A 16,690-nucleotide genomic window follows, 5' to 3' on the forward strand; every position below is an offset into this window, starting at 1 on the left:
AATCTGACCTGTTCCTTAAGTCAAGTATGTTCCATTGGAATATCCATTGCACCATCTGTCCCTACTTTAGATGTGACTGTGTAAATACCCTATCATGACTCCATTTACTTATATAACTACTATCTTGGCAGCTTATATGACTAAGTATGAATATACCTTTATATGGATATATGATTACTGTATGATTCTGTATTAATAAGTATATGTGTAATGTTTAAGTGAATGGTAGCATTTATAACTTGTATTAATGAACATAACTAACTCTAAATGAAGTTTAGGAACCTGTAAACTTCTCTCTCCATTATGAGTTCGGACTAAAGTCAAGTTTGCTTTGGTTTAAAGAAAGGATCTTAAACTGTTTCTATCAGAAAGAGATACTCTCTATAATTTTGAGGCTTTCCTAACAATAATAAATGACCGTTTAGCTATTCCACTCCTTTCCTGTGTATGTGTGTGTCAGCAAACAAACTGGGGACTTCCAGCAGAATAGATTGTATTGAATATGCAACTTTAATAAGTATGAATCTTAAAAACTGCACAGAGTGAAAAACAAACTGTTAAAATTGTCCTTATCTTCTAATCCCCTCAGCCACCATTTGGGGTCTCTCCATAACTCTATTAAAGTAAGGTCTGTTTTCCAGAAATCATTAACTCTGTTTGGAGTTTAAGCTCAAAGTTCTTCCAGGCTGTTCACCAAAGCAATTCAAGCTACTTCACATTGCAACGGTGACCATGGTTCTCTGCCAGGTTACAGCAACCTTTCTAGCTGAGTCTTCTGTCAATAACATTCACAACTGTTTGCACAACCTGTTTTCCAGAGCAAAGGTTGCTTACAGAGTGAAAGTTTCTCCTTGTGCACCAAAAATCAGCTCCACAAAGCAGCATATTGAAGATATACCAAAATCTATAGGCTTTGAGCATTAGGCCTCGTCCATAGGGTCTACGTCTCACCTGCAGACAGAGGGCATCTCTGGTGCTTGTGAGGTTCCCGTCCCGCTCGGTGAAAGTGCCCTTGATGTGCGGGTCGCACATTGTCACCAATATGTAAGGCTCCTTCTCGATGAGAGGCTTTAACCTGGCAGTGATGCCCTGCTGCAGCCTTTTCACAAGCGCATGCACTTCTGGAACAAAGTCTGCATGTGGTGTGTCTGGGTCCATGAAGGAGGTCATGGCACTCTGGAGCGTATGCGCCAGAGGAATGACCAGACCCAGGATCACCGTGTCGGACGAGACTGCCACAGTGAAGTCCTTGAAGGGCTTCAGGACCTCCACTGTCTGGGAGGTGGTGAACCAATCCTCTCAACTGAACTCACCCTTCCACCTCCAAACGTCACTCTCCAAGATCCACAACTTGTAGGCAGCCTGCTGCTCCACCAAGCGCTCAAGCATGGCACAGATGGAGTTCCAGTGAGTGACAATGTCAGAGATCAGGCAGTGCTCCAGCACACCTGTCCTGGCCTGCTTCTGGTGCAGTTTGTGAGTGGACTTCACACTGCTCAAGAAGTGACTCGTGAGTCTCATGACATTTCTACAGCAGACAATGGAGCTCACAAGTTGCAGGGTCCTGGGGTTCCTTGGAGGAGCCCATACCAAGCATATCCTTAACCAGGAGGTGAAATTTGTGGGCCGCACAGTACTCATGGTCCACTTGCACCACCGCTGCCCTCATGTTCCTACCACCATCTGTCACCATGCATCCCATGGCGATGCTGTCCTCGCTTACTCAGTCTTCTGACTGCCTCCTCAAGGTGGCTGCGATGTTCTCTACTGTGTGTGACACATCAAGAACCTCAGTGTGGAGCGGATCCTTGAAGTAGTTGTCCCAGTGATCTCCCATTCGTCATTTCCCGACACTGGGCATCCCACTCCCGCCTTGAAGGTCTTTGGGTTGCCACCAGTGTGCAGTAAGCAACAAGTATGCATGCTGCACAGTAGGACAGGTCCATATGTCGGATGTGAAGTGCACAGCTCACTCAGCAGCACGGGACAACTGTGCCTTCACGTGGTCCCTGACAGCCCTGTAAAATGAGGGTACCATGGTCCTGCTCAACATCGTGCAAGCGGAGATTGTGTACCAAGGAGCAAGATAATGGAGCAGCCATACAGCTGAATTCCTCTTCAGGAATCAAGCTTGCCCTGAACCCCAATATGCAGGTAAGCCGATAACAAAAAAATGAGTAGTAATGGGCAGCTTATTTATGAATAGAATTTGAAAAGAACTCGAACTCTTACTAAATCCTTTTCTGCACCAGCCTATTAACAGGGGAAAGTAGCCTTTGGTTGCTAACAGCTAACAATTTAGTTTAGAGGGCAAATGCACAATAAGACAAGCCTACAACTACCCTACCTTAAAAAACACTTTTTAGAACTAAGAACACTCTCAGAAACCCAAAATACACAACCCAAATATTGCTATCCATATAAACACCCCCCCAACCAACAAAAAACGTTAACAACAACCCCAAACTGTACAACACCAACTCTAAACACCAACTCCAAACACCAACTGTAAAATTAAACAACAACAGCCTCCCCACAAAAGAACTAGCAAAAAAAACAGAAAAAGGAACAGGAAAAATCTGCAAAGCCCCCCCCCCAAGCAAGGCTCCCAACTCAAGCAAAGCAAATCAGTTAGCGAAGCCCCCCCCCACTCAGGCAAAGCCTGCCAAGCAAGCCCCTCCCCACATACAGCAAAAACCTTCAACAAGCAAACAAAATTAATACAAAATTAACAACAAACTCTAGCCAAGCAAAAAAACCCTACAAACACCCCGGCCACTCAAGCCAAGAAAGGCCCCACACCACACACTCAAGCCAAGGAAGGCCACCACCACCACACACTCAAGCCAGCAAGAACAAACAGAAACAAGCACTTAAGCAACAAAAAATGTAAAAAAATTAAAATGCAAACTTTAAAATTCTCCTTTCCCTTCCCCTCTGCCCACCAAGACAACCACCCCCTCCCCCCAAAGAGAACCCTGTGAGTCAGTAGTGACTCTCCTACTAGTCTCCAGGTGCATGTCCAGTGAGGACTAGAAGCACAGCAGGTCCAGCAGTGAGTGCAATCCACACAGTCCAGATGAATCCAATCCACACAGTCCAGATGAATCCAGATGCAGGCAGACCAGCCAAGTTACAGCCCAGACCACCACAGAGACAAAGGCAAGCCATCAGGAAGCAGGCACCAGTCTCGCTTTCTCAAGTCAGGGCAAAACAGAAGCTAGCTAAAAGGCAAGACTCCAATTTAAATCCCTGCAGCATTTTAAAAAAGGCACTCCTTCCAGAGAATCCCCATTGGCTGGAAGGATGCTGCTGCTGCAGGGATTGGACACTCCCTGACTCGCCCCTCCCTTCTCTGGTCCCCCTCCCTCCTCCCCCTTCTGCCTAGTCACTCACTAAAACCCCTTCTTCCCCCCTCCCATTGGATAAAAAAGGTGGGAAGCTCAAAGCAGCACTTTTCTTGCTGTTTGCAAACAGTAAGAAATAGTGCTGCAGTTTCTGCTGCTCTACTCAAAGCTTTCCAAAGCACTTCAGAAAGCTTTGCTTTGGTATTTCCGAATCATCTCAGCCATGTTGGGGTCAATTTGGAAATACCAAATCTTTCTGAATTGGGCCCAATTCAGGTTAAAACCCCAAATTGGAAACCTGAAGCGCACACCCCTAAACAGGAATACTCTGAAGGCCTCAGAAACCTGGCCACAGAAGCAGTCTCTCTCTCTTTCTCTCCTTTTGTTGATATCCCCTATGCTGTCCTCTTACATAATACTGAGATTTCTGTACAACACTAGCATTATTCATTTAAATATATTTCTAAAACCATCTTTCTTCTACATAGCTGGAACCCAAAGCAGGTAACAATGTATCAATACAAATAACAATAAAACAATTAGATCAGTATCATCACCAAAACATTCTTTACAAACAACACTATAAACAGCCTGCAAAACATTTAGCCTCCCAATTGAATGTTCCCTTGCAGTACTGCTGATGGCTTCTGTCCAAGTACTGGGGCAGACTCAGTTGTTGTCGCCAGAACGGGAGGACTAGGATCAAGCTTTTAAATCTGACAATTTCGTTCCATGATAATGGCTTAATTTTGTTACATTTCAAATTACCTGTGACCCTATTGTTTATACTGTTGCTATCAGAAGAAAAAGAATATGTAACAAGTCACAGCTTTGTTTAGGGCACATTGTGTTTTTTTAACTTTGTTTTTAAAAAAATGTTAATTTTTTTAAAGGTTCAGATGATGCAGAGACCACTCTTCTGAAAGCTGCATTACTTCATGTTATATGTCTCTATCAGCAAGTTGTTCCACACTTGGTAGCACAAAGCAACTTCGATTTTAGTAAACTAATCAAAGGTAATAGAAATTTACTTTAAAATGATCATCACTGGGTCAGATTTCTACGGGTGCAAAGAGGGGAGGAGCAGATTTCACTGTTTCCTCCCTCCCTCAGCAACCCCAAATAACCCTATAAATGCTGTATCTCAGGGATAGGAGACCCCCAGGAATAGCTTGGGAAGGAAATAGAGGTTTCCTCTGGGAAGGAAATTGATTACATTTGCCCTCTTCCTTTGCACCTGTGGAAATCTTGCAAGGATCCAAGCAAATAGAAACTATGTATAAAACAGGGTTTGCTTTTCTAGTGAAGGGAATAATGTTCTCTGATAATATCTTGCAGATTTTTCATTACAACAACTCTTGCAATATTATTTTAGAGAATGCTGAAAACTATAGCCTTAGTACGCAGGAGACTTTTAATATCTATAATCAAAACTTAAAATTGTTTTGGAAAGGTTATTAGCTTTTTGGCTAAGATCTTAACCTCACAGTGTTAAGGATGAATTACTAAGCAATATAAATAATCACAGCTTTATTTCACATGATAAGCAATAAACTTGTTATGTTTAGTCTGGAGAAGGGAACACTGAAGAAAGGAGTCTTCAAGTACCTGAAGGGCTGTTCTCTCCTTCCCCAGAAAGTAGACCTAGTGAGTTATAACAAATTACATGAAAGTAGATTTTGGTTAAACATTAGGAAAAATTGGACAATGGTAAGAGCAATTTGACAACAGAGCCAATTACTTGTGAAGAGGGTGGGCTCCTGCTTGCTTGAAATCTTCAAGCAGAGGCTAGATATCTGTCAGGGTACTCTAGCTTTGAATTTCCTGCACAGAGTAGGAGGTTGGTCTAGAATGGTCTAGAAGGCCCCTTGCAACTGCGTGATTCTATATTAGCTATCACTTAAGTGGAAGAACATCATTGTTTTCAAATTAAAAACTGATCACTTCAGGCATCATGGCGTTTTGGGGCTTGTGGAGTGTTGCAGTCCTTAAACCGCATGTTATCACACAAAGGCCTATGAGGCCTGTAGTAACCAATGAACAGAAAAAAAATGAGCCTGGCCTACTCCGTAACAGGAAATTAATGTGTGTAAATCAGTGGGTAAAGCTTGTCAAAGTTTGGAGATGAACATTGTTGTCAATAATGCCTATCCATCAAGCTGCATTTAAATCCCCAGCTACAACAACTAGATGAACAGTACGGTACTCTAATGGGACAAGAGTGTTTTCAACACTGCAATAGAACATACTGTATTGAAAATTAATTTTAGTATTCTAGAAAACTCTTAGTTGGAACCCCCTGAAATTTCTCCTAAGTTTATAAATGTGAATGATATTTTATTACAATTTCTGGGTGAAATCTCATTTCTTGAGATTAAAGGGAAATACTAAGCAATACTTGCATTTTCAAACCCTAGGTATCGTTACTGAAAAAGGATTGCGGCAGGAGATTCCTCCTGTTCTACAACATCATATTCTAAAAGTAGCTCTGGAGTTGCCTGCAAATAAGTTTTCATGGTTTAAAATTCAAGTAAGTGTGCATGTCTCTCAGAGAGAGGTCTCCTATTTTAAGAGCAACCACGTGCTTCATTCATTGTTTTGCCAGTTTTCCTAGGTCTTTATCACTGATACTGCTGATCTCTAAGGTCATTCTGGATATTTTGCTTATAAATAATTTCTGAAGAGCAGAATTGAGAAAGTTACATATTTACAAAATTTGTAGTTATGTACAAATAACAACAAAATTAAGAAATATCAGAAAATTAAAATATTCTTTACATATTATAATTACAAACAGAAAGTGGCTAAAATAGAGCTCGAACAGGCCATGGGTGAGGTCAGTTAAATCCATTAAAACAGTCTATTATAAACACGCTCTGAAATGGGTACACTTAAACCATTCTATGAAAAGCCGCCATAGGTGGAGCTGTGCAGGTTGATTAACTGCCTGAGACTGGAAGGAAGAGAGGCCTGCAAATTATGGGAAAGGTTTCTACTTTCCCCCACCTTGGTTCTTTCCATTTGTGGGTTCTTACTGTTCTGTTCTTACTGTTCTTACTGTTTATAGTTTGCTTATTTTTATTCCATTTTAATCCTGTCCTCCTTCCAAGGAGCTCAGTGTGATGTCTGGAGTTTGTCCTCCCATTGTACCCTTCAATAACCCTAATCTCATACCTTGAGCTGTTGCACTCTTCTATGAACATACATTGGTTGCATAATATAGCAGTATGAGATTAGAATGACCCAGGTTCAAGTCTCCACTCATCCCTAAAACTTAGTGAATCTTACCTTCGTGAAGTAACATTCTCTTTCCACTTAACCTACCTATTAGAAATATTGTGTGAATAAAAGGGAGAAGGAAAGAACACGTGTGCTGCCCTGAGCACCGTAGAGAAAGGTCCAGGTAACTATTGAATAAATAGATTACATGGTGGTTGCCCATTAGAAAATTTTGGAAGGCTTTAATGTTTGTGGACACTCTGAAAAACATTTATCAACAAAGCAATACAATATTTTCTTTTAGGCTGAATCTGCAGCTGAGAAAGCTTGCACTGAAAGATCGGTATTTTATTTATTGATGAAAATGTTTGTTACAAGTAATCACCCACATCTCAAAACAATAACAAGGAAATTGATTATTAAGGTGAGTTCTGCATTATTTTTTATGTCATCAGAAAAATGGTTGACATTGAGCTGAGGGGGCTTGGCAATATAAATGAACATCGTATTTTGCATTATTTTCTGTTCTACGCCACTCACACTATGCTTACTCAAGCCAAATAAATATTTTCAATCAGTTCAGTGAGGGGTCCCCAACTTTTTGGAGTCTTTGGACACCTTTGGAATTCTGACATGGTAAGTGCAACTACAAAATGGCTGCTGCGGGAGATGGAGCAACACACACATAGATAGGACTAAGTGAATCTGCCACCCAGCCCTTGGAACTGGGTGCCTGCAGCAGCAATAGCTTGGAAAGCACTGAGCTTTGTGCCTGGTGGGCAGGACCAAGGAACCAGCACTGACAGCCTTGGTGAAGCAGCAGCAGTGGTGGCGCATGAGTATATCATGCTGTGGTTTGCTTAGTAGGGGAGAAGGTAGGCAGGACAGAGAGAAGGCTATTGCCACTATGGAGAAACTGAGGGAAGGAAAGAAAACCTGGCAATGATGGTAGGGAGAGCAGGGAAGCTAGTGTGACTCTGTGACCCTTCCTCCCCACTCTGTGATTCTCGTGGGCCCCTCATGTCAGTTTATCTAGTTCTCAACACAACCAAATATGAGGTTACCTTGGCGCCATGAATAGACAAGACACATCTTTCTACAAACCTGCAAAATGCCCCAGATCTGCAGAAAAATCTGCAGACCCTTTAGAAAAAAATCTTTCTACAAACCTGCAAGATGCCTCAGATCTTGCAAAAAACAATCTGCAGACCCTTTAGAAAAAAAATGAGGAGATGAAAAACCTCCAAAATGATACAAGCATCACCTGTAGCTTTAAAATACAAATGCCCTCAGTGTATATTGCTAGGCGATGATAACAGTATTGCCACCCTTCATGATTTGGTTTCTGTCAGTAAAAGCCAGGGGGAGGGGGCAGGGCCTATTCCGCAGTTGTTTTTGGACTTTGAGGTAGGACTCATCAGGACTAAGCCTGGCAGCAGGGAGCAACTATCAGGCAACATTACCATAGAACTTGCATTGCTTGTCCAGGCCTAGCTGCTTGCTACTTTTAAATAGCAGCCACCCCACAAAAGCCTGTGGTGCATACTGATTAGTTTCAGACTAGAATCTGGGCATTCTTGGTTTGAATACCATCTCTGCCATGGTGCTCACTGATTTGGGGCCTCGACTAACCTACTTCTTGGTTGTTGTGAGAGTAAAATGAATGAGAGAATGATACAAGCAGCTTTGGGACTTCATTGTGGAAAAAGACAGAGTATACTTGAAGTAAACAATAATAAATATAGCTGAAGATGGGGGGGCAGATAAAAGGTATATTGATTGGTGGGTGGAAAGAAGGAAGCAGGGAAAGTTGAGGTTATGGGGGCTGCGCTGCCCCCCACAAGTTCTTGCTGGTTTCCTACTATGCAACTGGGCCCAGCTTGGCTGCACTGTGTAATTAGGTCCAGCCTTTTTACTGGCACCACACAACTTGGCTGTCGGGGGAGGGAAAGAGGAAAATGTAAAGATGAAGGCAGATAAAGGTAGGTTGGCTGGTGGGTGCAAAGAAGAGAAGGAAGCAGGAAAAGAGTTGAACTATGGAGATTTTCAGGAAAGGGAAATTAATCCCCCCCCCCTCCAAGTTCTTGTAGGTCCTCTACTTGTAGCATAGTAACATCATGATTACATAAATTGATATGTGGTTTTTCTTTTTAGCCCCACTACTTAAAGTTTATCCTCACCTGATCTAAATGTGTAGTTGATAAATCTATTGATTGAATAGAGTAAAGCTTGCATCCTTAACATAACAATACAGGTACTTCTCAACATTTTGCCCTTCTCTGCCTTTTTTAAATGAATGCTAGTAAGAATTATTTGATCAGTGTTATTGTTTTCAACCAAGGACCATAACAACCAGCACCTATTTACGAATGCACATTTGAATGAGGAAAATTATTCAAAATACAGCAATTACTCAAAGAAGTTATGGTCTAAGTTTCTTACAAATGATTGTCAAGGCAACATATTACATTTGCTATGATAAACTACGTTTGACTTGAGCATCTGCCAGCATTAATTACTTTGCACTTACAGTTCTCTGAAAACTTTACATAACAGTGAGCCCTATCAGCTATCCTGTCCAGAAGGGAGATGTGGATCTTTTCAGGTGTTTGTGTAGTTTGAGAGTGTCAAATAATAAATAATGTCTTCCACCCCTCCAGCTTCACAAGAGCCTGTCAGTCTTCAGTAGCAATTGTGAGTCCTGAAAGTGATGGGTTGTGAAAACGTTTTTTAGTTTACACATTCAGTTGAAGAGTCTTCTTGACAGAGTAGTTAACATACTTAAATTAGGGTGAGAAATTTAACATTTGCACAGCTGCCAGATCTGACTTGGCATCAGCATATTGAATCCACAGGATGAGCCAAATCTTGAGAGAGTTTTATGAAAACGAGTGCTTTTTGATCTTTTGAGGAGCTTTTTTAAAATGCATTTTCCCTAGAGAGAGGTACTACAGAGAACAAGGACAATGTTACTATGATAAAGAAATCCCCAAGAAGTAACCATGTTAATCTGTTTTAGCACAATGTTGTCCTTAAGACTAAGAACATGGTTCCGACAAAAATTGGTTCCAAAACTGCAGTTCAACATAGCTGCTGATACCGATGAACTGGAGCAAAGAAGTTAGATTTGTCTTTAGGGAAAAATTCCAAGCCTCACCTCCCTTTTGTACAAGAAATGCTTGTCTAGAACGTATGGCTCAGCCCTAGATTTTTTATATTTGTAATAGGGGTTCCCAAACTTTTTTTTGGAATTCTGACATAGCATCGTGGGTGCAATCTCAAAATGGCTACTGCTGTTTACCTTCAGTCACACAGAGAAGATCGTTGTGATGTTGTGGCAACTGTTGCCAAAGCAATGTTTAAAAAAATCTGCACTGCCAGTAAAATCTCCAGTGGCCAATCAGAAGGTGGCTTGCTGGGCAAAAGCTCCACTTGGCCCCACCCACATTCTAAGAACACTTGGCAGGTGCCAGGGGAAGTTTCAGCAGGCACCATGTCATCCATGGACACCAATTTGGAGATCCCTGCTAAATAGGAAAGCTTTTTTTAATATGTCTTGATATGTTATTATATATCCTTTATTTTTTCTGAGATTGCCTTTCAGTGCCTTTTTTCCATCCAAAGACTGTAATAACAAAGCCTAACAAAAATATTAATGAGTCCAGTTGCACCTTTAAGACTTACATGGCTAACTCCTCTAAAAATATTAATGACTTGAATTTTGAGTGCTTTTACTGGACATCAGAAATTGTTAATTTATAAAATGTTTAACCCAGAACAAGGTTATGCAAAATCCCTAATGAGAATGCTCTCATTTTAAAGAGAATAATGCTTTGCTAGTAAAGATATGTCCCTGTTGATGCCTACTGTCATACAATTGTCTACTAATTCTGGTATAAGAGGGAGGCATTGTTCATGCTGGGGTTATTTTTGGAAGTTTATGTGACTTATTCATAGTCTGTCATGCTTAGATTACTCAGACAAAGGGAGCTTTGACTCTCAAAAGCTCCTACCCTGGCAATCTCATTTTAGAATAATAATTCTAAAACAGCCCTGACCCATTTATGTATGTATGTATATAGCTGCATTTATGTAAAATCAGTTGCAATTCTGCTTCATCCTCTATTGGGAAGTGAGGTGTTAGAAGGTAGAACTATTTACACTCCTCAACTCCTCCTAAACTGTGATTGCAGTTTATTTTAATGGGTAGGATGTTCAGCATCCTGGCTTCTGGATGGGCTGAAGAATCTGCACATGGCACCTGACTGTGCGTGTGATTCCATGTCCTGCAAGGGGTGTGTCTGAATGGAAGGCTGCATCTGGTTGCATGTTGTTGACCCGAGCTAGATTGGAACCGATAGCAGTGTCTGCATTCGATATTAGCAGTACACCTACTATTTTTAGCATTAGTGGATGGAATGGGAAGGGGATGGGAATAGAAGTTTCTTATAAAAGTGGCCTTTTGAATTGCTGTATGTAAAGAAAATCTTGAGGGGAAAGAAACAAAGAAAGCTTGTATACTTTTAAAAGCATTTTAGGTAGCTTGTATTTCTATTTTAATATAATGTACCTTTAAATAGGTGGTGTATAATTAAAAGGCAACTAACTATCCCACCATCTGTTGCTGTGGTGTATTCATATCAAGTAGCAAAAATTAGAAATACTGTTTAAAAAAAGTAGCCAAAAGCCTTATATAATTGTTTTCTGACAGGTTTTGCACGACAGTGGGGTATTTGAGTATACCTGGAAAGAACTTGAACTGTGGTTTGAACATTTGGAGAACACAGCAGAAGCCAAAAAGGAAGCAGTGATTCAGTTTTTGGAAAGGGTAATAAATGTACAAATTAGTCATATGAACAGTGCCAAGAATAACATTAGCGGAAACTTATTACCTTTTGTTATTGTTGTGTACCATGTTTCAAAGAATTATGAATGAATTCTGAGAACTCACATCTGCTAGACATGGAAAGGGAACAAAGGAAATGAGATGTAGGAAAGGCTTTTGTTAGAGACTTCCACTACAGTGATAGCATTGACATAGTATGAGGCTGTTGCTATAGCTGAATGAACAGAAAGGAAAAGCAGACTATGTACCTTCCGTTTAACTCAATTCTCCCAATGATACTCTCAGAACCCAGAGTGCTTTCTTCTCTTATCGCAACATTAAGTAAAGCAGGAATCATGATCCAACATTAAGTAAAGCAGGAATCCTGATCCAGAAAGATTACTTACCATGCAGTTCATGGAAAAAAATCTTGATTCCAAGAATCGCTGTGGGTTGGATCCTAAGATTCCTGTTTGCCCAGTGGAGACCATCTCTCACTCATTGGATGAGAAAGTTGAATCTAACCTTATTCTTATTTAGCAGAACAGGAAGGAGCAAAGATGATAAACTGTAGTCATATTTAAGAATAAAATATTTTAGAAAGACAAGGGATTTTTTTAAAAATGTGTTTTAATGAGATCTGATATTGATAGTCATGACATCTTTGCCTGCCTGTTAAAGTACATCTTTTTTAAAATATTTGCATCAGTTAGAATTTTGATCATACATTACAAAAATGGAGTCTTCGTAAGCAAGAATCCAGAAGTGCTTACAACATACATTTTATTTACTCGCTTACCTGTTTATATTCTGCCTTTCCTGCAAATCATAATGGCTCAAAGTAGTTTACAAAGGGCCAACCAGTGGGCAGCAATCAAAACCAAACAATCAGTTAAGAAGAAAAATTAGCTACCTTACCTTCATCATAATACAACTCCAGATTAATGATCTGTCAAACTACTATCTAAAAAAGGATGGCTTTGCACCTTTTCTGAAAACATGGGACCCTTCACACATCCTCAGGGATGGCTTTCCTCGAAGCCAGAGCCAGTACTGAGAATGAGCAGGCCTGAGCAATGGCTAACGATCCAACTTGGATGGAGAGGTCAACCAGGAGGTGGCTCTGAAAAGTTGTGAGGTGGCATACGAGCTCAGCAGGGAAGAGACGGCTGACTCCTGTGCCATTTGAATAGAAATGTGACCCAGTGCATAAAATATATACCAGTTGTAGGATCACAAAATATTTATTTCACAGATGATGTTTTAATGAATGCAAATGTGTGCACCAAATACTGCTGGTTGCCATGGAAATCTTGCATTTTAAATTGTAGGGCAGAGATCTATTTCATATTTGGGGTATTTAGGCCAATAGATTTTCTGATTTGTTGTTTGTTTACTAATCCTTTTTATGAATTGCATTAAAATTTTATGGGGTATGAAGAGCTGTGCGTGCATATTCTCTGTTGATCTGACAGTGAAATAAACTGCATCACTTGATATTATTCTTTAGCATGCCTAAAGAAGCAGTGAGAACTGCCAGTGAGTCTGTATGCCCACAAATTCCTTAATGGTTCGTGTACATACATGTAACATACCATATGTTGCAATAGATGCCTTTTATCAGGTAGCCAAACACTGATTGTAGGACTACAAGCAGTCATAAAAATATCAGGAAGCACGCATAAAAGTCTTTTAAAAATGTTATTACTGTGATCTTCTTTCCCTACATATTAATTCAATAAGTAATTGAATTCAATAAGTAATTTAATGTCTTAAAAAAATTATTACCTTTTGATTTCACCCTGAGCTGCCCAAACCAGTGGGATATGCAGATGTATAACTCTGCTCAGGAGTTGTACCCTTTAGCCATAGAAACAAAATGTACAAGTTCAATAAACATACTATGCCCAGTATGAACTTTGATTTTCATTGTAACAATTCCCACTATTGAAAAGACATGCTGCTATTCTATTGCAAATTACTTTGACTTTTTTGGCAGTGAGAACTTCTTTAGCAAAAATAATTGTATTGCATGCATTGTTCTCCTCTGGGAGCATATTGTGTCATCTTTATGCTTCCAATTGCATTACTATCCATTAGCACCTTATGCCTCATGTTACTTTTTCTTTGCAGGTCTTGGTAAAATTGGTGACCAATCCCTATCCTTACACTGATAAGGCAGCAGATCTTGTTCAAGAAGCCAGTATTCTCCAGGTCAACCTGTTTAAACAAGATGTTGATAATATCAGCATACCCATCTCTCACATTGATGGTATGCCCTAAACTTTGGAGTCCATGAGGTCTTTCTGCAGATCTTCCATTGATGTTCTTGAGAATTTTCTGGAGTCAGCTTTACAGAAATAGGATAACCAGTTATATGCTTGAAAAGTTAAAACTTAAGCCATTAAGTTGTTTATCTTCATGCCCTAAGGTTTTTCTTTTTTAAACCAGATGCTCTGGATATGATTGATGTCCTTGTGGAAGGCAATGAAGGCTTAGATGAAGAAACTGGATCCACGTTAAGTGAAGACATGGTTGTGAGCACTTTTCCATTCAGCGCTGTTGTTCCAGCTGCTTTAGAAGCCAGGAATAAGTTCCTTGACCAGTGTGACGAAAATGCAGAGGGTACACTGTTCTTATATTTATTTTTTATTTTGACTAGTAAAATCTGCAAAGGGTTCTCCCTGACTTCCAGATGGAAATATTGGTTGTAACCTTTATTTTATTTATTTATTTTATTTATTTCAGATTTCTATTCCGCCCTCCCCATGAGCGGGCTCAGGGCGGATGACAACATATTAAAAATGCAATTAAGAAATTAATGTACATTAAAAGCAACACATTTAAAACAGGGTGGTGGACAGCCTTCACAGGGAGGGGTTAAGATTTATACACCCCTTTTTTTTCTGGACGGCGGAGGTCCAGCCTCAGCCATATGCCTGGTGGAACAACTCTGTCTTGCAGGCCCAGCGAAAAGATAGTAGGTCCTGCCGGGCCCTGATTTCAGCAGACAGCTGAAATCACCCCCAGGCTCTTAATCCTCGGAACTGGCACTAATGGTGCCCCATTGAGGGCCAGGAGCCAGAGTCCTGAACCTAATCCCCCGTGGCTCAAGTACAGGACCTCCAAATGATAAATGTATCATCCACAAACCGGAACCAGACACTCGGTTTGTGGGGTGCTGATTCTAGAGCTGTTTTTTCAAAATGTTCCATGTAGAAGTTTGCTACAACTGAGCTGAGAGGGCTTCCCCTGGGCTCAGCCCAGTTATAGCAAACTTCTACATGGAACATTTTGAAAAATGTTTGCGGATGATACATTTATCATTTGGAGCCATGGTGAAGAAGAATTGATGGAGTTTTTAAACCACCTCAACAATATCCACCCGAACATACAATTCACCATGGAAAAGGAAATTGAGGGTAAACTCCCATTTCTAGATACCTTGGTCATCCGCAAAGCAAATTTTCAATTAGGTCACAAGGTCTACAGGAAACCAACTCACATGGATCAGTACTTAAGCAAAAACTCCAATCACCACCTGCAACAGAAAAGAGGCATAATGAAAACATTAGTAGACCGTGCAAGACGGATATGTGAGCCGCACTTTCTCAGTGAGGAAATTAATCATCTAAACCATGCACTTCAAGCAAATGGCTACTCCAGAAATGAAATCAGAAGAGCAATTAAACCCAGGATAAATCAAACAACTAAGGAAAAACAGTATCCTACAGGAAAAGTGTTTTTTGCCATGTATCAAAGGAATCACGGATCAGATGGGAAAGCTTATGAAACAGCGCAACCTACAAACAGTATTCCGACCCACCAGAAAAATACAACAGATGCTACGATCAGCAAAAGACAGTAGAGACCCTCTCACCTCTGCAGGAGTATACCGTATACCCTGCAGCTGTGGACAAGTTTACATTGGGACCACACAGCGCAGCATCCAGACAAGAATAAAAGAACATGAAAGACACTGCAGACTTGGCCAACCTGAAAAATCAGCGGAGGCTGAACATAGCCTAACTCAAACAGGACACAGTATCTTATTCCAGGACACCAAAATACTGGACAACACTTCCAACTACTTTGTCAGATTGCACAGGGAAGCCATTGAAATTCACATGCATAAGCAAAACTTCAACAGGAAAGAAAAGACTTTAAGAATGAATAGAGCATGGTTTCCAGTTCTGAAAAACACCAGGCTAACAAAAGACTCTACAACCCACAATAGCCCTGCAGAGAAGATTAGCATATCAAGCACCAATCCATATGCAAAAAAACCTCCTCAGGATACAGTGAAGCATTAGCACTCCATTAGCATTCCACACCCTGGGAAACCCTTACAGGATGACACAACCCAACCCACCTTTTTGAGTAGATATAAATCACCTGCAAACATCTCCTCCACAGTTTGACACTGAGAGATCCCTATCTTTCGGTGCTACACCTCTGAAGATGCCAGTCACAGCTGCTGGTGAAACGTCAGGAACTACAATGCCAAGACCATGGCAATACAGCCCGGAAAATCCACAATAACCATCGTTCTCCAGCCGTGAAAGCCTTCGACAATATAATGGGGAGAGTATTGCTCCTTGTGGGACCCCGCACACCAAAGGGTGGCGGGATGACAGTTTCTCCCCAAGCGCCACCCTCTGTCCCTGACCATGGAGAAAAGAGACAAGCCACTGTAAGGCAGTCCCTCGTATCCCCACATGGGCGAGGCGGTGAGTCAGAAGATCATAATCGACTGCATCGAACGCTGCTGACAGATCCAATAATATCAGCAGTGCCGAGGCGCCTCGATCCAGATGTCTATGAAGATCATCTGTGAGGGCGACCAGCAACGTCTCTGTCCCATGTCCCAGACAGTACCCAGACTGGAAGGGGTCTAGGGCTGAGACATCCTTAAGGAAGCCCTGCAGCTGTTCCACCACTGCCTGCTCAATCACCTTTCCCAGAAATGGGAGGTTTGAAACTGGGTGGTAATTGACCAGGTCAGTAGGGTCCAGTGATGGTTTCTTTAAAAGAGGCCTCGCCACAGCCTCTTTTATGGAAAAGATCTTAAAGCCATGAGGTAGTGAAGAGCTCCTGTTGGCTATGGTTTCTTGCCTAATAACGTCATTAAAACATGCATTTAATTTTAGAAATATTTTTGTGTTTTATCAATTTTTGGCATATTAGAATTAAGAAGACTCACTTTCTGTCTTGCTAGTCAGGAACTCCCCAACTATAGCTTGGATAAAGACTCTGAAGTTCAAGATAAAGAGTGTAAGGACAGCACAAATGAGGAGAT

General features: G+C 40.9%; 1 protein-coding gene across 1 annotated transcript in view; it reads left to right on the top strand.

Moving 5' to 3' along the window:
• Positions 1-16,690, top strand: part of URB1 (URB1 ribosome biogenesis homolog) — an 81,307-nt gene that overhangs the window by 32,750 nt on the left and 31,867 nt on the right. The window contains exons 13-18 of the mRNA XM_054973596.1: positions 4,241-4,363; positions 5,765-5,877; positions 6,871-6,990; positions 11,278-11,394; positions 13,525-13,663; positions 13,843-14,016. Coding sequence (XP_054829571.1) covers positions 4,241-4,363; positions 5,765-5,877; positions 6,871-6,990; positions 11,278-11,394; positions 13,525-13,663; positions 13,843-14,016 — 786 coding nt within the window. The remainder of the gene's footprint in view (positions 1-4,240; positions 4,364-5,764; positions 5,878-6,870; positions 6,991-11,277; positions 11,395-13,524; positions 13,664-13,842; positions 14,017-16,690) is intronic.

The sequence above is a fragment of the Eublepharis macularius genome, chromosome 3, assembly GCF_028583425.1.
Source record: "Eublepharis macularius isolate TG4126 chromosome 3, MPM_Emac_v1.0, whole genome shotgun sequence".
Classification (NCBI taxonomy): domain Eukaryota; kingdom Metazoa; phylum Chordata; class Lepidosauria; order Squamata; family Eublepharidae; genus Eublepharis; species Eublepharis macularius.